The sequence below is a fragment of the Haliotis rufescens genome, unplaced genomic scaffold (genome assembly GCF_023055435.1).
Source record: "Haliotis rufescens isolate VD_foot unplaced genomic scaffold, xgHalRufe1.0.p SCAF_1, whole genome shotgun sequence".
NCBI lineage: Eukaryota > Metazoa > Mollusca > Gastropoda > Lepetellida > Haliotidae > Haliotis > Haliotis rufescens.
Window position 1 is genome coordinate 84,020,463 of NW_025963779.1, and position 22,136 is coordinate 84,042,598.

The following is a 22,136-nucleotide window of genomic DNA, read 5'->3' on the forward strand; positions in this document are numbered from 1 at the left end:
GTCCAAGGTGTTGTGTAGATGTTGGTGACGAGGTCCGTGGTGTTACCGTGTAGATGTTGGTGACGATGGTCGTGGTGTTGTCGTGTAGATGTTGGTGACGATGGTCGTGGTGTTGTCGTGTAGATGTTGGTGACGATGGTCGTGGTGTCGTGTAGATGTTGGTGACGATGGTCGTGGTGTTGTCGTGTAGATGTTGGTGACGATGGTCGTGGTGTTGTGTAGATGTTGGTGACGATGGTCGTGGTGTTGTCGTGTAGATGTTGGTGACGATGGTCGTGGTGCTGTCGTGTAGATGTCGGTGACGATGGTCGTGGTGTTGCCGTGTAGATGTTGGTGACGATGTTCGTGGTGAAGTGTAGATGTTGGTGACGATGGTCGTGGTGTTGCCGTGTGGATGCTGGTGACGATGTTCGTGGCGTTGCCGTGTAGATGCTGGTGAAGATGTTCATGGTGTTGTCGTGTAGATGTTGGTGACGATGTTCGTGGTGTTGCCATGTAGATGTTGGTGACGATGTTCGTGGCGTTGCCATGTAGATGCTGGTGACGATGTTCGTGGCGTTGCCGTGTAGATGCTGGTGACGATTGTCGTGGTGTTGTGTAGATGTTGGTGACGAGGTCCGTGGTGTTGTGTAGTTGTTGGTGACGATGGTCATGGCGTTGCCGTGTAGATGTTGGTGACGAGGTCCAAGGTGTTGTGTAGATGTTGGTGACGAGGTCCGTGGTGTTACCGTGTAGATGTTGGTGACGTGGTCCGTGGTGTTGTCGTGTAGATGTTGGTGACGATGGTCGTGGTGTCGTGTAGATGTTGGTGACGATGGTCGTGGTGTTGCCATGTAGATGTTGGTGACGATGGTCGTGGTGTTGTGTAGATGTTGGTGACGATGGTCGTGGTGTTGCCGTGTAGATGTTGGTGACGATGGTCGTGGTGTTGTGTAGATGTTGGTGACGAGGTCCGTGGTGTTGTGTAGATGTTGGTGACGATGGTCGTGGTGCTGCCGTGTAGATGTTGGTGACGATGGTCGTGGTGTCGTGTAGATGTTGGTGACGATGTTCGTGGTGTTGTGTAGATGTTGGTGACGATGGTCGTGGCGTTGCCGTGTAGATGTTTGTGACGATGGTCGTGGTGTTGTCGTGTAGATGTTGGTGACGATGGTCGTGGTGTTGCCGTGTAGATGTTGATGACGATGTTCGTGGTGTTGTGTAGATGTTGGTGACGATGGTCGTGGTGTTGCCGTGTAGATGTTGGTGACGATGGTCGTGGTGTTGTCGTGAAGATGTTGGTGACGATGGTCGTTGTGTTGTGTAGATGTTGGTGACGATGTTCATGGTGTTGCCGTGTAGATGTTAATGACGATGGTCGTGGTGTTGTGTAGATGTTGGTGACGATGGTCGTGGTGTTGCCGTGTAGATGCTGGTGACGATGTTCGTGGCGTTGCCGTGTAGATGCTGGTGACGATGTTCATGGTGTTGTCGTGTAGATGTTGGTGACGATGTTCGTGGTGTTGCCATGTAGATGTTGGTGACGATGTTCGTGGCGTTGCCATGTAGATGCTGGTGACGATGTTCGTGGCGTTGCCGTGTAGATGCTGGTGACGATGTTCGTGGTGTTGTCGTGTAGATGTTGGTGACGATGTTCGTGGTGTAGATGTTGGTGACGATGTTCGTGGCGTTGCCATGTAGATGCTGGTGACGATGTTCGTGGCGTTGCCGTGTAGATGCTGGTGACGATGTTCGTGGTGTTGTCGTGTAGATGTTGGTGACGATGTTCGTGGTGTTGTCGTGTAGATGTTGGTGACGATGTTCGTGGTGTAGATGTTGGTCACACTGGCCGACACGATAAACGTGACGGGAGAGATTTCCGAAGTTCATAATGAACCTGTGGCGGTCATCATTGATCAATTGGTCGATCATTGAAAGGTGATTATAGAGATGTGTCAATTAGATACTAAGGTAAATTCATAGTTTGATGTAGATTGCTGTCACTGTCAGTCCAGATACGGATCGAGTCAATACTAAGCTAGTTTAGATGTGCATTTTTCAATCTCATTAAAATAAGATCTTAGTTCTCGATACTGCTTTGTTTAGCGGTAGCGACAACTAAGATCTGATTTTAAGGAGATAATGCATTTTTTCGCTTTGCTCACTGGGATGGAACATAGCGAGGGTAGTCGTGGACGACCATGCAGTCAAACTCTCTGACGTTTCTCAATGTATACTAAAACGCTGAGTTCAATATTAAAACGTCTAAATGATCGGAAACAACGCTTCTGTATGTATTCGTGCTAGGGAATTTCCAGGGGTTTCCCCTGGAATGTGGAAGTAGTCCGTCAGTGTTTACGGTATATCAAGTACATGGTCTCATGAAAAACATATGAACGTCAAATCGTGTCATTCATACACTTATGAACGTCATTTTTGCGGCCATGTGACCGACCTCTCGTCCAATGGAAAAGCCTTATATCGTGTAAACTTCCCATTCAAAAATTTCAACAAATTGTTTTGTGTGGTTGAAGGTACTGCTCGCCAAGTTCTGGTACTTTGCCTCCGGTTCACTTTACGTGCGCTTCAAACAGTCTCACCACTCCTAACGTGATTTAGACAGTTTAAATGCAAATACGCTTGTATTTCTTACAATGAATTCCACCCATACTATATCTTTACTGATTTGAACGCGACGTTACTCCCCATTTCACCTCATCAAAGCAGATGAGGTCACACTGACCCAAGAACCAATCCAGACAAATCACTCTACTCCTCCGAACCGAAAAAATATTTTACAATCCAAAACCAGATATGTGGAAATGTCCATCCAGACCGTGAGAGGTATCATATAGGTAACCCATTTGTTTATTGGGCAGACATGGCCGATCTATCTTAACAAATCAAACATGGATATCGTAGTTGAAAACAAAGATTTCTTGAAATAGACGCAAAAAACGAGAATTTGGAACTATTTAATTCCACTGAAACCATAGTCTTTTTAACATGTCCAAACATTGCAGGAGGGCACGTTTTCTGAAGAAATACTCTCACCCGCTAGCCGAAGCTGTCGCTGGAGCTACAAAAATATCAGCTCATTGCAATCCTCAATAGATATGATTATATAATCCTTACATCGCCCTAATCACGTTTGCACAGCTTTCGTATTGGCACAGAAGCTTGAGATATTTATTCTGGAAACGACGTGTCAAAACACACTCCAAACCCGTCTTTGTGCAAAACGCGTATCGGTCGACTAAATCAACCGGTATTTGCATTCGAGTGAACCTAATTTCCTGCAAGTAGGGATGTATCCAGTCGAGAGACCAAGTCAATCAACGGCTCCAACAATGGGTCAAGTTTTGTCAAAGGAATCCAACGGTTTGTGGGAAAGACTGTCTTGTTTAATATGGGTTGATGAAGTCGAGAGTTGCCCATACTGTTTGATTTTTATGGAACTTTGTTCGAAATACTGAGCATGAAATGAAGTCCTTTCATCAAGTTTCGCCGATATTTCGCAACCAGATATTTTTGTATCGATTCGATTAGGCATAAGTGGCTGGAATGAGTTCTATGACGGGGTTAAGGCATCGACCAACCCGTCATCGTCGATTCAGCGCTGGAAATATTGTCTACTTTTAAACGGGAAAGCATAGGGCTATTGTGTTGTGTTCTGTTCTGGGAGGTCCCGTTGTCGATATTTGATGCAGTTTGCGTCGTAACTGGAAACGGTTTCAAAGTCGGGTACTCCATTAGGGCATCAATTACCCCTCGGTTGTCAAACTCTGGGTGACCAGACAGTGGTTATCACTCCGAACTGGATCCTCTGTTCTTAGGTTCGAGTCCGATTTTGCTCCAGTTAAGATCCCTGGCTTGACAGCACCATACCTGCGTCCCAGAATATTGCACTTATATGGCTACGTGCATACACGTGTGTGTGTGTGTGTGTGTGTGTGTGTGTGTGTGTGTGTGTGTGTGTGTGTGTGTCTGTGTGTGTGTGTCTGCTTGAACAGATGCTGATTTCACCGTGCTGTCCGACTGAGATACCATCTCCGAGCCGACCAGTCCTTGTTGTATGCCCCTAATGCCGAGCGGCGCCAGGCAGGGTAACAACAAGTACCGTCTTTTAACGTCTTTTGGTATGACGCGACCGGGGGTAGAACCCGGACCCTCCGCTCTCCGCGCGAACGCTCTGTCACTAGACCACGTAGGCGGTTCCTCCCACATCAGGATGACACGCCATTCTATAACTGGCATACTGTACAAGACGTCGTTCTATAGAAATCGCTTCTCTTACGTCATTACAAATGACGTCAACGGTGACATGTGTAGTACCGTAAGAATGCTAGAGCTTGCGTGAAATGGTATTGCACATGTGATGCGTTAATTAACTGTGCTCCATATCAAGAGGTGTGACCTGTAAAGATCCGGGGTAGAATAGGTCTTCAGCAACCCATGCTTGTCGTGAAAGGCGACTAACGGAATCGGGTGGTCAGGCTCTGTGACTTTTTTAAAGCATGTCATCGAGCCCAATTGGGTGGATCGATGCTCATGATGTCAATCACTGGATTGTCTGGTCCAGACTCGATTATTTACAGACCGCCGTCATATAGCTGGAATATTGTTGAGTGCAGCGTAAAACAACAAACCAACCAAACCAATGTACTGTTTACAGTCATTAAAAAGACACATGTATGAGTATTATGCTCACAACAAACACGCAAACATCCACATTGTGCGCCGTGCATTAACATTCACGTGCAAATAGTGAAGATGTCTTCATGAATAGGCATTATTTAACTTCAGAATAAATGAATTTTTACAGAACTTTATATTTCCGTTGGCATATACAGATAATCATTTGCCTTGTTACAACATCGAGGTGAAATTATTCCTGGTTCATTGTGACGTCACACATTATCCCAATAGTCCGAGTTAACCTACAAGGATGGTTTACCAAGTGCTCTAAGGTGCCACTGTATAAACCTTTCAGAGTTGTCTCCCTTAGTAGTGACAGGATACACTTTGCCTCAATTATGATCCTTGGCCGGTCTCAGCAAATGACTATGCCTACGATCTGCGCCCTGGTAAATCTGAACAATAGTTAAAAAACAACGTTAAACCAAACTCAATCACACCAAATAGGGGTACTTTAAAAACATATATATAAGTGATGAAACATCTCTAAACGTATCAAGGCAACAAGAGTGCAAACCTGTTAAACTACGCAAATATGTGACTGCTCTAAAAAGTCTTCAACGTCTCTGTTCAGAGGGACTTGTTTCACGTTACTTGGGTGTTATTCTACGTCGATATATGTCTCCTCAAAAACGCTCATAGAACAGTGCTAAAAATTGACATTCCGATGAATCTTGTAATATACGCCGCCCGTTCAAGCAGTAAATATCGTAATTTATTTTTTTCCGTCTTTTTACCCATTTCGATATTCAGCCATCAAAACACTCTGCACTTCAAGCAACGCTTAGCCAACGACTTGATGAAGACACCCTATCATGGACGCTGCTGTCAGGAGCGGGCCCCGTTTGATTGCATTTGCCAGTCGACTTGTTTCGACTGTCGTACGTTTGATGATAAAATCCGATAGTACAACCTGAAAACCATGTTCCGAAGTGCCCTTCCTCTCCGGGGATCGCGAATGCAAATGGCAGTATCTGAGTACCGATATTTCTGAGCTATTTTATTAAAACCTGTCAGAGGCGAGTGTGCGACCGACGAGCTTGTGCTTGCTTTTCGAGCTTGTAATGGGGGGATGCTACACGCCAACAGAGATGTGCATCTTTTATGATCGCCCTCGCGTCAAAACTGCAATATCTACTAATGAGAAAACATTTGTGCTGTATTACACATACTGCACGGGTCTCGTGACTTTTAAATTGCATAAAGCTGTCAATATGTTAGCGGCGGACGAGAGACACACGCTCTCGCGGGACTACGCACTTCTCGAGCGGCGTGATTACCAATCTATACGGTATGAGAGCGTGACGTTCAGCTAAAGGGAAATAACTCCGAAGGGAGCTCGTTTAACCACGTCGGGTGTTGAAAAGATTTTTGTTATCAACACATGAGCGGTTTTGAAGAAATAAAATAATTTCATGGCTTTCATAAAAGCGAGTATTACGCTAATCCTGTGATTCTGAATACAGAAGAATTGTTATCATTACCATATCGGACGTTTGATACTTGGGCAACACACACAACATCCATATGGGAATAAAATGGAGGTGTACAATTTATCATATATTTGAATAAATGGCGAATAACAGTACGGAATAAACGGACGTGCGGAGAAGCAAGTGAAGGGCATTAAAAACATGGGATATTACGAACAAATGTGATATATCATTTGTAACAAAACTGATTATATGTGATTATATCTCTGAATCAAACGATTTGCTTTTTTCATTAACGGAAATATAAAAAGGGTGTTCTATACATAGTGAGTGAGTGAGTGAGTATGGTTTTACGCCGTTTTTAGAAATATTCCAGCAATATCAAGGCAGGGGACACCAGAAATGGGCTTCACACATTGTACCCATGTCGGGAATGGAACCCGGGTCTTCGGCGTGGCGAGCGAACGCTTTAACCACTAGGCTACCCGACCGCCCGTTCTATACACAGAAAAGAGTCTTAGCTCAAAGTATTAGAACGTCATTACGATCAATTCAAGACAACATTGAGTGAATACCGTTTTACGTCATCGATAGAACATCCCACCACATAGTGAGATCGGCGAGGCTATTGCGGCATCGTCACCTAAGTCACATCTGCGTGAAGGTCATTGTTGGAGGTCAAGGTCACCCGTTATGCAGTACCAATCCTAAACAGCCATTGTGGACATCAGGGCGTCATTTTAGTTTTTTCCACAAGCAAATAAACAGAAGTGATCTTTATATAATGATGATATCGACATGGGTGTGTAGACCCCAACCGCCTCGGTGGTCAAGTTGTAGAGAGGCCATCCCGTAGGACTGGGACGAGTCCAAATTTACTACCCGGGTACCCACCCCCCTATTACCCGACCCTACCCGGGTACCCGCTGTAGGTCTCAAGAGATAGGTAAAACATGTCCGATTGGGAATAGTTTGACCGTACTCCTGTCAAAACAAATTTAGATAAACGTATAAACCGATCTTGTCATGTAAACATTGAAGTTGACTGATGTTTTATTATTATGCAAACAAATAAAGTCAGAAGGAATGTGGGCAAAGTCAAAAAGAAATGTGAACATTTATCACTTATAGTGTAGCCATAGAGCCATTGAACGATATATCATGTGACTAACCACGGGTCCAGGTAGTCCTGTGGGTACCCGGGTCCTACTCAGTACCCACCCGACCCGGGTACCGGATTTACCCGTCCCAGCCGGGGTTCGATCCCCGGCTGCGTCATACCAAAAGACGTTAAAATATGGTACTTGTTGTTTTCCTGCCTGGCGTTCTCTCTCTCACACACACACACACACACACACACACACACACACACGTGCATGCACGTCGCTAAAACGGCATATATATATATATATTTGAAACCTATTTCGATGTTTCGGCAGTTACTGTTTTGAAAAGTGTAATGTATTTGCATGTAATGCAGTGTCAAACAGAGATTAACAATTATCTCGGTTCGGGTGACATTTACAAGACGGTTGGACTAAACAACACACCACGGAGTGAAATATTATCCAACACTCATGAGCCATAATAAGAAACAAATATTTAAATAAGACATAAAGAAACGGTCACCGCGCGCCGAGATAGAAAGGCCAGTGGAGCGGGAAATTCTTGTCTGACTCCTTCCACGTGCAAATAAGTAGTAGAGAAATACGCTCCCACAATTAGTTAGCCAATCGGGCGCAGATGTTTGTGTCAGAGCAGTGCTCTTCGCGAACACAGGAAATGGCAGACAAGTTGTATCTGAAGGCATAACTCAAATATAAAGTTCTAAATTCCAAATATATGGATATTTTTTGGTTGCAAATGTTCTTTGGCCGATCTATTTTGATCATGTCTTGATAATGGGTATCCCTATGTCAATGCCAGAACTGCAACACCAAACATTATTAGTTACATTTTTCGGTAAATGAATATACATGTCGTTAGATGATCCAAGATCCGGGGTAGAATAGGTCTTCAGCAACCCATGCTTAATAGGTGACTATGCTTGTCGTAAGAGGTGACTGACGGGATCGGGTGGTCAGGCTCGCTGACTTAGTTGATGCACGTCATCGATCCCAATAGCGTGGATCGATGCTCATGATGTCAATCACTGGATTGTCTGGTCCAGACTTGATTTTTCAGACCGCGGTCATATATAGCTGGAATATTGCTGAGTGCGGCGTTAAACAACAAACAAACACATGGCCTATTGTAGATTGTATTATACAATGGCGTTCGAATTGATTTCATATTTTTCTTTTTCCACATTCAAAAAGTGTTGTCCATCCCAAATATAACTAATTTTGTATTCATTTGTTTACCCTATCCACACTCTTTTTAATACTTAAAAACGGTCGACGTGAGTTAAAACGTCAAACAACCCCATCACCAAAAACGTGCTATGAAGACACGTGATGGTTTCTTCACATTGTAGGGGGGTAGTTGGAACAGCGTTCAAGAAATGTTACGAAGGGAGGTGGATGGAAGATCTGGGCTAATTCAGGCCTGTTCTAATAGGAGGATCTTGCAGGTGTTTAATTCATATCATAACTGACTGCATGATAAGGTGCAAGCTGCCAACTCCACATGCCAACTTAGGGGAATTTAATAAGCAGGAAACGATTTAACATCTGCACCTACAACAACATGGCCTTTCCGCTGGGAACTCCGGGATCCTGCGAGTTGTTACCGCGTGATGTCAAGTACTATTACCGTTCATTATAAATCTAAAACTGAATGGTCAACCGTGTCAGATGAGTAATTGTTAAGAAATAGGGCAAAGTCAGCCTATCTGCCATGTGTCAAATAATCACGGCCATTTGGGGAATCGTAATTCAGACAATACCTTTGGGAATTGTACTATTTCACCAAGTCTCCAGTGTGTCTAAAGAGGCGGATCCAGGATTGTCTATGCCAGTACAAACACAGTTTGTGTGTGTGTGTGTGTGTGTGTGTGTGTGTGTGTGTGTGTCTGTAAATGTATATGTGTGTTTGTCTCTGCCTGTGTGTGTGTGTCTGTAAGTGTGTGTGTGTGTGTGTGTGTGTCTATGTGTATTTTCCTCTGTGTGTGTGTGTGTGTGTGTGTGTGTGTGTGTGTGTGTGTGTGTGTGTGTGTACAATGGGGAGAAACACCCTAACCTCTGGATACGCCACTGTTTCCATCAAAAGGAGTTTGTAATATAAATGCCCGGTTGTTGCCCTATGATCTATTTTTGTGCGTTATAAAATGTCAGGCAAAAGAAAGTACATACCAATATACTATGGTGGCTTAGATTGAAACAAACAAGAAATGGTGACTGCGCTTTCTATACAGGTGTAAAAGTTGTCTTACTGAAATAACATAATATTTGGTCAGTCGTCTGATCAATGTTTCATCATAACAAATTTATTGTAACCTGGTGACAGGAGACAGAGAGACACGCCCTAATAGATGGGAGGTATAACAACTCAACAATGGCATTATCGGGTGTGACTACTACTTGTGTTGATACAAGCGGGGCAGCAGCGGCGCATCGAAGACACCAGACGATTGAAAACGCCCCCGGGGATATTGTTCAAAATGTCAACCAAATATTTGTCCAACTGAGCTACCGTCATCGACTTCTGGTCCTGTCGTAGGCGTCGACCCATCTCATCCCAGACATGTTCTGCAGGAGAGAGGTCTGGACAGGCGGTCATGGTAGTACACAAATGGTATGCTGCCCCAAAATGTCTGTTACAACACGTGCAACATGTGGGCGGGCATCATCCTGTTGCAACCTGACGTGACCTCCCTGCAATTACACAAAAGGGTAGGGCATGATCGCGATTAGTGTAGTGATAGTGTTTCGGCGACTTTCTTTTGCCTGGCAGTTTAAATTCTCTACTAAAACTTGGCATGTATGTTCTCACGATGTTGCAATATTAGCGTTACAGCTTCTCAAGAACGGGATGAACAGGCTGTGTCCAAACCTTCCATGGGTAGTTGTGAGTGAGTGAAGTCGGGTAAACGCCGCTTTGACCAGTTTCAGTTATATCACGCGTGTCAGCTTAATGCGGGAGGAAAGCCCGAAGTAATGCAGGTTTTAGATGTTTGGTGAAACCCACGAACACGAGTATGGTGACCAATCAAGAATAAAATCAGAATGAGAGCGAATCTGGCAGAGAACCCACGATGATAGAATTCTCTTAGATCTAATGGGCACATCTCAGCGAACTGCCTCACTGACTTGGCTGAGAATTTGAGGTGATGTGAAGTGAGATGGGGTTTAACATCCTTCAAGATTATTGCACTTATATAGCATACGCGTGTGTGTGTGGCTGCTAGGCGGGACTAATGCCAGTTTCATAGTGCTAGCCCACTGAGATACCATGCAGCAGTTTAACACAAATCCTTCACTCAAAGTATACTGACTCTGAGCCGACCAGTCCTTGTGTTAGCCCCTTAATGCCGAGCGCCAGGCAGGGTAACAATAAGTGCCATATTTTTAAGTCTTTTGGTATGACGCGGTGGCTGGGATCGAGCCAATGACCTTCCACTCCCCAGGTTGATGCTCTATCAACAAGATCACGGAAGCTTGGGTTGGGTTGTGGCACGTGTGCTCTTTGCTGTATATATATTGCATTTTAAATGGTTTTGACAAGATTCCTCAAATACTTAATCCCGTGCAGCCATGAAGCTTAAATGTGAGAGCTAAAAAATGGAATTTTGTCATTTTTGATTAACTTTGAAGTTGAAACTGTTATCTCTTAGTCTGCATGACACCTATACACAGCCTTCAGCCACATTGTGCTTGTCTGCTATCATCATGACGCCCACATACAGGTCAATTCAGCCACATCGTGTTTGTCTGCTATGATCATGACGCCCACATACAAGTCAATTCGGCCACATCGTGTTTGTCTGCTATCATCATGACGCCCACATACAGGTCAATTCAGCCACATCGTGTTTGTCTGCTATCATCATGACGCCCACATACAGGTCAATTCAGCCACACCATACTTGTCTGCTATGATCATGACGCCCACATACAGGTCACTTCAGCCACATCGTGCTTGTCAGCTATGGGAATGACACCCACATACAGGTCACTTTAGCAACTCAATATTCACTCACTCACTTAATGAGATCGTACACATAACCTGTCTTGAATTACATCACAACAAAAAAGCATAAACAATTCACAATAAAATGATATTTATTATCCCTAATTCATACAAAACAATATACAACTTGCACAGACTGTTCTTCACAACATCACAAGCCTGATTATAACTACAGATCCACTGCATGGAAGAGAAACAGCTGCAAATGTGAAGCAGATTTGCACTAAAATTAAAAAATTAAAAACAGATTCTTATAAAATTGATCAGCAACAAAATAATATTTATCATTTGAAATAACATTTCCACCTATTGTATATATCTGCATGGTATATAATATACAATACAGTAGGTATTTCCAGGTACATTTCCACCTATTGTATACATCTGGCATCTGCATGGTATATAATATACTATATGGCAGGTATTTCCAGGTACATTTCCACCTATTGTATATATCTGCATGGTATATAATATACTATACGGCAGGTATTTCCAGGTACATTTCCACCTGTTGTATATATCTGCATGGTATATAATATGCTTTATGGCAGGTTTTTCCAGGTACATTTCCACCTATTGTATATATCTGCATGGTATATAATATGCTATACGGCAGGTATTTCCAGGGACTCTACACATCACCAGCACCACAGTCATTACAAACCTACTGCGCCAGGTTGTCATAAAACTGATATCTACACTATCACAACAACTCAATACAACATTACAACACATTCCGAACTACAGAGTGAATAACAGTTAAAAAGTGGTAATATCCCTATTACTCAACCCACTTGATGATGTCCCGTTTCCCTACAAGCAGCATGGTATGGAGTGGGCAAACCAGTGGTTGACGGTATGAGCATCAACCCACTCGATGATGTCCCGTTTCCCTACAAGCAGCATGGTATGGAGCGGGCAAACCAGGGGCTGACGGTGTGAGCATCAACCCACTCGATGATGTCCCACTTCCCTACAAGCAGCATGGTAGGGAGCGGGCAAACCAGGGGTTGACGGTGTGAGCATCAACCCACTCGATGATGTCCCACTTCCCTACAAGCAGCATGCTATGGAGCAGGCAAACCAGTGGTTGACGGTGTGAGCATCAACCCATGACACACTAAACCAGGAAGCTCTGCTGAATTTAGTGAGTGAGTTGAGTTAACTCTGCTTTTAGCAGAATTCTGATGATATCAATGTGAAGGTCACCAGAAATGAGCTCCACACAGTGTAACCATGTGGGATTTGAAGTTTCAGTATGACTGTTCAATGAGACATTAAACCCAACTCACAATGGACCAAGTTGGCCTGTCAAAAGCATTCCAAGCGGGTATATCAGAGTTGTGCTTTTTTGTTCGATTGCAACACAACTGCAAAAATTCAAATGAATTATTGCTTAGCTTCAGCTGTTGCAAGTAGCCCTTAAATATTCCTCTAAATAATTCATAGATATGCATGCAAACATCCCTCTGAAAAACAAGAACAAAAAACAAAAAACAATTTATACATGAAACAAAACAATGCTGATTCAGTTTTTAACAAGAAAAACCTGACCAAATTATTGTTTTCAAAGAAAATTATTTTGATTCATGTCAAGTGTGCTCTTGAAAATATTGCAATAAACGACAACACATTTCCTGCTCATAAAACAATTTTGACAACATGAAATTGGAATGCCATGCCTTCATAATGAAGGAGGTTTTTTACAGCATGATGAGCCGGGATCTGGTTACCATCATGAATGGGAAAGCATTTAGCTTGAAATGACAAAACCATCTCACAAACACGTCTTCCGAAGTCCACGCTGCAGTGTTGCACCCAGCTTCCCAAATCACCATGCCTGATCTACAAGCAGGTTGTCTCCCCTTGCACCACCCACATCCTCCATGTATTCAATCAGACATGCCAGAGATCGCCTGTAAATTCCACGTCAGGAAATGATTTGGGTTGTTGAATACATGCAAGGATAGGATGTCTTGCCCATAAACACCATCCTGCCAAATCCATTACATCTAGTCCAGACATTGGGCTGAAACTGATCACAACTTAATTACAACAACACTATTTTCCTAACACATGCCCACGGCATCAACAATGTCAACCAGACCTTGAGGAGATTATAATGTGCCTCCACAACACATGGGCTACCTGATGAGTATAGCTATGAGTATACAGATGGTACAGGCATATTCTAGGTTGCAGAAAGTCATTTTCCAAACCCGCTCTGCTTCATTTACTATCACTCAAACAAACATATATACCAGAATATATGGTAATATGATATCATACATGGGAACATTGTAACATTGCTATAGGTCAGCTGAGCAAAAACAAGACCCTTAAGGAAGTAGCAATTCTACATGAGAAAGTCCAGAGAATAACAAGTTCTTGTCAAGTGATGAAAATATGTGAAAGCTACCCAAAAAGAATATGACGATTACAAAAAGCGTCCTTGGAGATGCACATTGTTGGAAGCCCACTGTTGCATCTATGTACAACACCATCCAGTTCAGTGGTCCTGTGGGTTAACACTACAGACCTCCCTCAAACTCCAACAGCTGTCACGAGGTACAGAGAGCTCATCAATCTTCCGTGCAACAGCAGAGGGGGGGGGGGGGGGGGGGGGGGGAGTCAGTGAGTGATTACTGTTTAATGCAGGATCAGCAACCTTGCAGCAATCCACAGCGAAACAGCCATAGACTCAGCAAGTCTACCAATGCTGGAAATCTGGCACAACAGCCATAGACTCAGCATGTCTACCAATGCTGGAAATCTGGCATAACAGCCATAGACTCAGCATGTCTACCAATGCTGGAAATCTGGCACAACAGCCATAGACTCAGCATATCTACCAACGCTGGAAATCTGGCACAACAGCAATAGACTTGGGTTGCCTACAAATGCTGGTCCCCCTTGGCTGAACCTTTGCAACCATAGCAACAGATTCTGGGTGCCTACCAATGCTGGATCTTTGGAACCACAGGCAATATGTTTTTTTCTTCTTGTGGCGATGTCCTTCTGATCACTACATGGTTCTTGTGATGTCATAACAGTATCAATACTTGTTCCTTGGTAGCTGCAGTTTGTTGGTGATCGGTCTGGGTCCATTTGTTTCTGAAAACACAAAAAACAGTTCATGAATGTTCAGGTACTATGGTGAGTGAGAGAGCGAGTTTACGTAATGGCTATACGCTGCTTTTACCAGTATCCCAGTTATATCACGGTGTGTCAACTTAATGTGGGAGGAAGGCCGGAGTGATGCAGGTCTCAGACATTTACCACTTTGGTGAAACCCACGAGCACAGGTATGGTGCTAGAAACATAATCAGGGCAAACATGGATTCAAACCCACAATCATAGGTTTCTGGTGTGTCTCAGCAAATTGCACTGCCTTAGACAATGTACCAGCATCTTTCCAAGGCAAGGGAGTTCACTGACTGTAAGAGTCCAGTTTCAACCCTTGCCGAACTAGGTTGGAATTATGGAGTTATATTTTGGGTGGACTAATGAATCTATGCATAGTCCAATCACAATTGGGTAACGAAATCAACCTCCAGTTTGTCAACCTCTGTGCTGATTTCGGTTGATTGCAGGATTTGTAAAGCATGTGTACCGCCAACTCAGCGTCAACAGATATGTCCCATATCTTTTCATGTTTGTAATCTAGGTGCTCACATGATTTGATGCACTTCCCAGGGCAACATCTGTTTTATTACAATAAAGATCTTGAATATCGATCAGATTGTCTTGACTTGGAGCCATCATTTTGTTCGAAGCAATTGCAAGTGATATGAGAGGTGGAATCTGATTGGTCAATAGGAGGAACATAGAAGGGACATAACTTGTAATAGCCACTGGTGGCGCGACATTCGAACCCACAAATTCCAGCCTAGTTTGGCAAGGGTGGAAACTGGACTCTTACAGTAAGTTAACTCCCTTGCCTCGGAAAGATGCATATCCTGCCACCATGTATTACACACTCGGGACCTGTGGACAACCGGTGCACACTGTCCTGTGCAGAGGTGTGTCTCTCAGCCGTGTCAGAGCCTGCTTGCTGTGCTAATCCCAGCATTTGCCTGCTCTTGTCTCTGATAATTCATATCAGTAATTGGAGATTTCACATTTCACTGCAGTAACAGAAATGCTGATGCTTACTTAGACTAAAATCTAGTCTCTGAAATGAACATATCGTACATAAAAAAAACAGTTGTTCAGTTATCTTAATAAAAATATAATAAAAAGGAGCCCAGTGACTCTCTTCATTTTCAGATACTGCAGTGATCTAGACTTGCCAAACATTATAGACTTGCATGGGCTGTATTTGATATATATTTGTATCAGGGTCTGTAAGACAGACTAATGCTTACTCTATAGTCAGGATGGTATGAGATCTGAGGACCAATGTACTTAGGTGAGGTGAAATGAGGATTAACATCGCGTCTAAGATTATTGCACATATAGCGCTCATGCATGCATGTGTGTGTGTGTGTGTGTGTGTGTGTGTGTGTGTGTGTGTGTGTGTGTGTGTGTGTGTGTGCTAGCCCACTGAGATACCATGCCACAGTTTAACATGAATACCGCACTCAGACACAGTATACGGACTCTGAGTCGACCAGTCCTTCTTTCAGCCCCTTAACACTGAGCGCCAGGCCCAGTATACTGTACTGACTCTGAGCCGACCAGTCCTTCTTTCAGCCCCTTAACGCCGAGCGCCAGGCCCAGTATACTGTACTGACTCAGAGCCGACCAGTTCTTGTTTTAGCCCCTTAACGCCGAGCGCCTGGCCCAGTATACTGTACTGACTCAGAGCCGACCAGTTCTTGTTTTAGCCCCTTAATGCCGAGTGCCAGACACAATGTACTGAGATAAGTGCATAAAAAATATCAATGTCCACTTCCTACTGGAAGCATGTCTTATCATCCTGTTATTGAAACTTCATCACAAAGGATAACATGGTTGATATTTTCAGTTGCCTTTGTTCTGTTTCAATGCTATTGATGTTGGTCTGAATGTTTTCCCAAATTAAATTATTGACAGAGCAATCAATATAGTGCTCTGTACTTGATCATGTCAAAAGTATAAGAAAGACAAAAAGCTAGTTGAGCATGTCTGATAATTTTTAAAACAAGATTTCAAAGTTTGAGACAACTCTAAAATTTTAAAATCCAGTGGCCCAAATATAGGGCTGTTATTATACCTCGTCCATTATGTTAAAATCACATCCCCCTTTCTCTGAAATTGCAATATGATACTCATTTCGTCGCAAATGGGTCCTCAGTTCTAAACAGAGAACGTTAATTACAATCATGGGTGCTGATGTCAATGGTTTCCACGATGCACCTCATATCTGACTTGCCCATATTATCCAAGGGGTCGGCCAAGATGGGCATATCATTATTAATTTTATGTAAAGTGCCACAACTAAAAATTCCCTAATCCTGTCAGCATAGCTTTTATGTGAATTAAGCCTTGATGTTTATCGACACGTAATGCTCATATAAATATTGATTCAATATTCATATACTTAACAATCCCCACAGCTGTGGTTATCAATCATACAACCGAGGGAATCGTTATAACAGAAGCCATTTGCCAGGTCAAATCTGAAAAAACCCCATTACAGTCCCTCTGATTCCAGATATTCAGCATGGATTAAACCACAGATTTATGCAAAGTCTCGTCCTCTCTAATATTACGGTGTGTGGACTAAAATGTGGTGTCGTCTCCTGGGACGTGAGACTAACTCTGCAACAGGAAGCTGTGGATGACAGTTTCTACTTTCTACTTCTTGGAGTCATTCTCTGGAGTGTTGTCAATATTTCTTTGATTTTTCCCTGTCTGACAATGCAAAGTGACGTAATTAAACGCAAAGTGAAAGACAGAAAGGGAGACATGCACTTGCAACAAAATACACCACGCTAAAACTTGCTGTAAAAACCAGAGAGAACTAAATCACATTAAATTTGATTAGCTATGAAGTTGTCTTGTTTTTCTGGTATGAAAGTTCTCACATGATTAAAGAGCCAAAAAACTAACAGGGCAAATGCCATGGTGTCTAGCAACTCTTGCACAAAATTGTGTTAAAATCGCAATCACATCTTGGTGAAATTTCAAAGAAAAAGGTCATTTCTTCCCTCTTCTTGACACATAGATTTTGATTTTCCATTAGGAAGAGACAGATACTTTTTTTCAATACACCCGAGAAAAGCGTGTCATCCTCCAATTCACTAACCTGGAAGTACAAGACAAATCACTCCACAACCTCAATCAGGATCAAAATTAAAAGCTTCAACTATCGCTAACAAAAACATAACTTTCAAAAGTTTGTGACAGGCAAAAAACCTCAAGTCATTTTTACCTCAGCACCCTCACAGCTGCTACAGAACATGGAACAACACAAAGACCAGTCTCAGGTCTGTACATACATTGTTCCAGGGTAATGCCTGCTCCTTCAGCAATCAGGTATATATCCCTGTAGTCTACATAGCAACTAAACATTGCTCTGTGGTCCACATCACAACAAAACATTGCTCTGTAGTCTACATAGCAACTAAACATTGCTCTGTGGTCCACATCACAACAAAACATTGCTCTGTAGTCCACATCACAACAAGACATTGCCCTGTAGGCCACATCACAACAAAACATTGTCCTGTAGGCCACATCACAACAAAACATTGTCCTGTAGGCCACATCACAACAAAACATTGCTCTGTAGTCCACATCACAACAAAACACTGCCCTGTAGGCCACATCACAACAAAACATTGTCCTGTAGTCCACATCACAACAAAACATTGCTCTGTAGTCTACATCACAACAAAACATTGCCCTGTAGTCCACATCACAACAAGACATTGCCCTGTAGTCCACATCACAACAAAACACTGCCCTGTAGGCCACATCACAACAAGACATTGCCCTGACGAAAGTCACTTCATGTGAGTTGAACAAACTTTATGTATCGGAAGTAAATTTCACATGTCGAACCGGTAAATGATGCAAAGAGCACAATGCCAATTCAAATTACCACAAACCCAGAGAAGTGAAGAATCTGTCCTGACTAAATACACATAACACCATCATGCCAAAAGTTGCCGAGATGAGTATAGGGGTTTCTCCACGGATGAGTATTGTTTTGCAGTAAGTGTATCAGTGCCACCAAATACAGTCAGCAGGTAGACCACTTTATCAAGTGCAATCCAATCTTAGACAAATTAAATAGTCTCACAAGAGAGTGATATATAGTCACTTGACAGAGTCATATGGTCACAGGACAGAGATATAGTCACAGGGCATATATAGTCACATGACAGAGTTATATAGTGTGGTAGTCATGATGTCAACAGTATTGACAAGTGTGGTACTCATGATGTCACCAGTATAGACTAGTGTGGTAGTCATGATGTCACCAGTTCTGACTAGTGTGGTAGTCATGATGTCACCAGTATAGACTAGTGTGGTAGTCATGATGTCACCAGTATAGACTACTGTGGTAGTCATGATGTCAACACTACTGACTAGTGTGGTAGTCATGATGTCACCAGTATAGACTAGTTTGGTAGTCATGATGTCACCAGTATTGACTAGTGTGGTAGTCATGATGTCAACACTACTGACTAGTGTGGTAGTCATGATGTCACCAGTATAGACTAGTGTGGTAGTCATGATGTCAACAGTATTGACAAGTGTGGTAGTCATGATGTCACCAGTATAGACTAGTGTGGTAGTCATGATGTCACCAGTATAGACTAGTGTGGTAGTCATGATGTCAACACTACTGACTAGTGTGGTAGTCATGATGTCACCAGTATAGACTAGTGTGGTAGTCATGATGTCACCAGTATAGACTAGTTTGGTAGTCATGATGTTGCCAGTACTGACTAGTGTGGTAGTCATGATGTCACCAGTACTGACTAGTGTGGTAGACATGATGTTGCCAGTATTGACTAGTGTGGTAGTCATGATGTCACCAGTACTGACAAGTGTGGTAGACATGATGTTGCCAGTATTGACTAGTGTGGTAGTCATGATGTCACCAGTACTGACTAGTGTGGTAGTCATGACGTCACCAGTATAGACTAGTGTGGTAGTCATGATGTCACCAGTATAAACTAGTGTGGTAGTTATGATGTCACCAGTATAGACTAGTTTGGTAGACATGATGTTGCCAGTACTGACTAGTGTGGTAGTCATGATGTCAACACTACTGACTAGTGTGGTAGTCATGATGTCACCAGTATAGACTAGTGTGGTAGTCATGATGTCACCAGTATTGACAAGTGTGGAAGTCATGATGTCAACACTACTGACTAGTGTGGTAGTCATGATGTCAACACTACTGACTAGTGTGGTAGTCATGATGTCACCAGTATAGACTAGTTTGGTAGTCATGATGTCACCAGTACTGACTAGTGTGGTAGTCATGATGTCACCAGTATAGACTAGTGTGGTAGTCATGATGTCACCAGTATTGACTAGTGTGGTAGTCATGATGTCACCAGTATAGACTACTGTGGTAGTCATGATGTCAACACTACTGACTAGTGTGGTAGTCATGATGTCAACACTACTGACTAGTGTGGTAGTCATGATGTCACCAGTATAGACTAGTTTGGTAGACATGATGTTGCCAGTACTGACTAGTGTGGTAGTCATGATGTCACCAGTATAGACTAGTGTGGTAGTCATGATGTCAACACTACTGACTAGTGTGGTAGTCATGATGTCACCAGTATAAACTAGTGTAGTAGTCATGATGTCACCAGTACTGACTAGTGTGGTAGTCATGATGTTGCCAGTACTGACTAGTGTGGTAGTCATGATGTTGCCAGTACTGACTAGTGTGGTAGTCATGATGTCACCAGTATAAACTAGTGTAGTAGTCATGATGTCACCAGTACTGACTAGTGTGGTAGTCATGATGTTGCCAGTACTGACTAGTGTGGTAGTCATGATGTTGCCAGTACTGACTAGTGTGGTAGTCATGATGTCACCAGTATTGACAAGTGTGGTAGTCATGATGTCAACACCACTGACTAGTGTGGTAGTCATGATGTCACCAGTATAGACTAGTGTGGTAGTCATGATGTCACCAGTATTGACAAGTGTGGAAGTCATGATGTCAACACTACTGACTAGTGTGGTAGTCATGATGTCATCACTACTGACTAGTGTGGTAGTCATGATGTCACCAGTATAGACTAGTTTGGTAGTCATGATGTCACCAGTACTGACTAGTGTGGTAGTCATGATGTCACCAGTATAGACTAGTGTGGTAGTCATGATGTCACCAGTATTGACTAGTGTGGTAGTCATGATGTCACCAGTATAGACTACTGTGGTAGTCATGATGTCAACACTACTGACTAGTGTGGTAGTCATGATGTCAACACTACTGACTAGTGTGGTAGTCATGATGTCACCAGTATAGACTAGTTTGGTAGTCATGATGTCACCAGTATAGACTAGTGTGGTAGTCATGATGTCACCAGTATTGACAAGTGTGGTAGTCATGATGTCACCAGTATAGACTACTGTGGTAGTCATGATGTCAACACTACTGACTAGTGTGGTAGTCATGATGTCAACACTACTGACTAGTGTGGTAGTCATGATGTCACCAGTATAGACTAGTGTGGTAGTCATGATGTCACCAGTATAGACTAGTGTGGTAGTCAGGATGTCACCAGTATTGACTAGTGTGGTAGTCAGGATGTCACCAGTACTGACTAGTGTGGTAGTCATGATGTCACCAGTATAGACTAGTGTGGTAGTCATGATGTCACCAGTATTGACTAGTGTGGTAGTCATGATGTCACCAGTATAGACTACTGTGGTAGTCATGATGTCAACACTACTGACTAGTGTGGTAGTCATGATGTCAACACTACTGACTAGTGTGGTAGTCATGATGTCACCAGTATAGACTAGTTTGGTAGTCATGATGTCACCAGTATAGACTAGTGTGGTAGTCATGATGTCACCAGTATTGACAAGTGTGGTAGTCATGATGTCACCAGTATAGACTACTGTGGTAGTCATGATGTCAACACTACTGACTAGTGTGGTAGTCATGATGTCAACACTACTGACTAGTGTGGTAGTCATGATGTCACCAGTATAGACTACTGTGGTAGTCATGATGTCACCAGTATAGACTAGTGTGGTAGTCAGGATGTCACCAGTATTGACTAGTGTGGTAGTCAGGATGTCACCAGTATTGACTAGTGTGGTAGTCATGATGTCACCAGCATAGACTAGTGTGGTAGTCATGATGTCACCAGTACTGACTCTGAGTGTGGTAGTCATGATGTCACCAGTATAGACTAGTGTGGTAGTCATGATGTCACCAGTATAAACTAGTGTAGTAGTCATGATGTCACCAGTACTGACTAGTGTGGTAGTCATGATGTTGCCAGTACTGACTAGTGTGGTAGTCATGATGTTGCCAGTACTGACTAGTGTGGTAGTCATGATGTCACCAGTATAGACAAGTGTGGTAGTCATGATGTCACCAGTACTGACTAGTGTGGTAGACATGATGTTGCCAGTATTGACTAGTGTGGTAGTCATGATGTCACCAGTACTGACAAGTGTGGTAGACATGATGTTGCCAGTATTGACTAGTGTGGTAGTCATGATGTCACCAGTATAGACTAGTGTGGTAGTCATGATGTCACCAGTATAGACTAGTGTGGTAGTCATGATGTCACCAGTATAAACTAGTGTGGTAGACATGATGTCACCAGTATAGACTAGTTTGGTAGACATGATGTTGCCAGTACTGACTAGTGTGGTAGTCATGATGTCAACACTACTGACTAGTGTGGTAGTCATGATGTCACCAGTATAGACTAGTGTGGTAGTCATGATGTCACCAGTATTGACAAGTGT

At 43.0% G+C, this 22,136-nt stretch overlaps 2 protein-coding genes across 4 annotated transcripts in view; both read right to left on the reverse strand.

The window, feature by feature from the left end:
- Nucleotides 1–42: 42 nt before the first annotated feature.
- LOC124136956 (LIM domain-containing protein A-like) lies at nt 43–1,326 on the reverse strand. Its single transcript, XM_046503040.2, has one exon. The coding sequence runs from the start codon at nt 1,324–1,326 to the stop codon at nt 43–45; it is 1,284 nt and encodes a 427-aa protein (XP_046358996.2).
- A 9,988-nt stretch (nt 1,327–11,314) lies between these two features.
- The window catches only part of LOC124136928 (zinc finger protein 345-like), an 89,744-nt gene continuing 78,922 nt past the window's right edge, over nt 11,315–22,136 (reverse strand). For 2 of the 3 annotated variants that reach the window (XR_006861451.2, XM_046503005.2), the window contains one exon: nt 11,315–14,354. The gene's annotated coding sequence lies outside the window, so the exon portion shown is untranslated. The remainder of the gene's footprint in view (nt 14,355–22,136) is intronic. The other variant, XR_006861452.2, reaches the window with a different exon arrangement.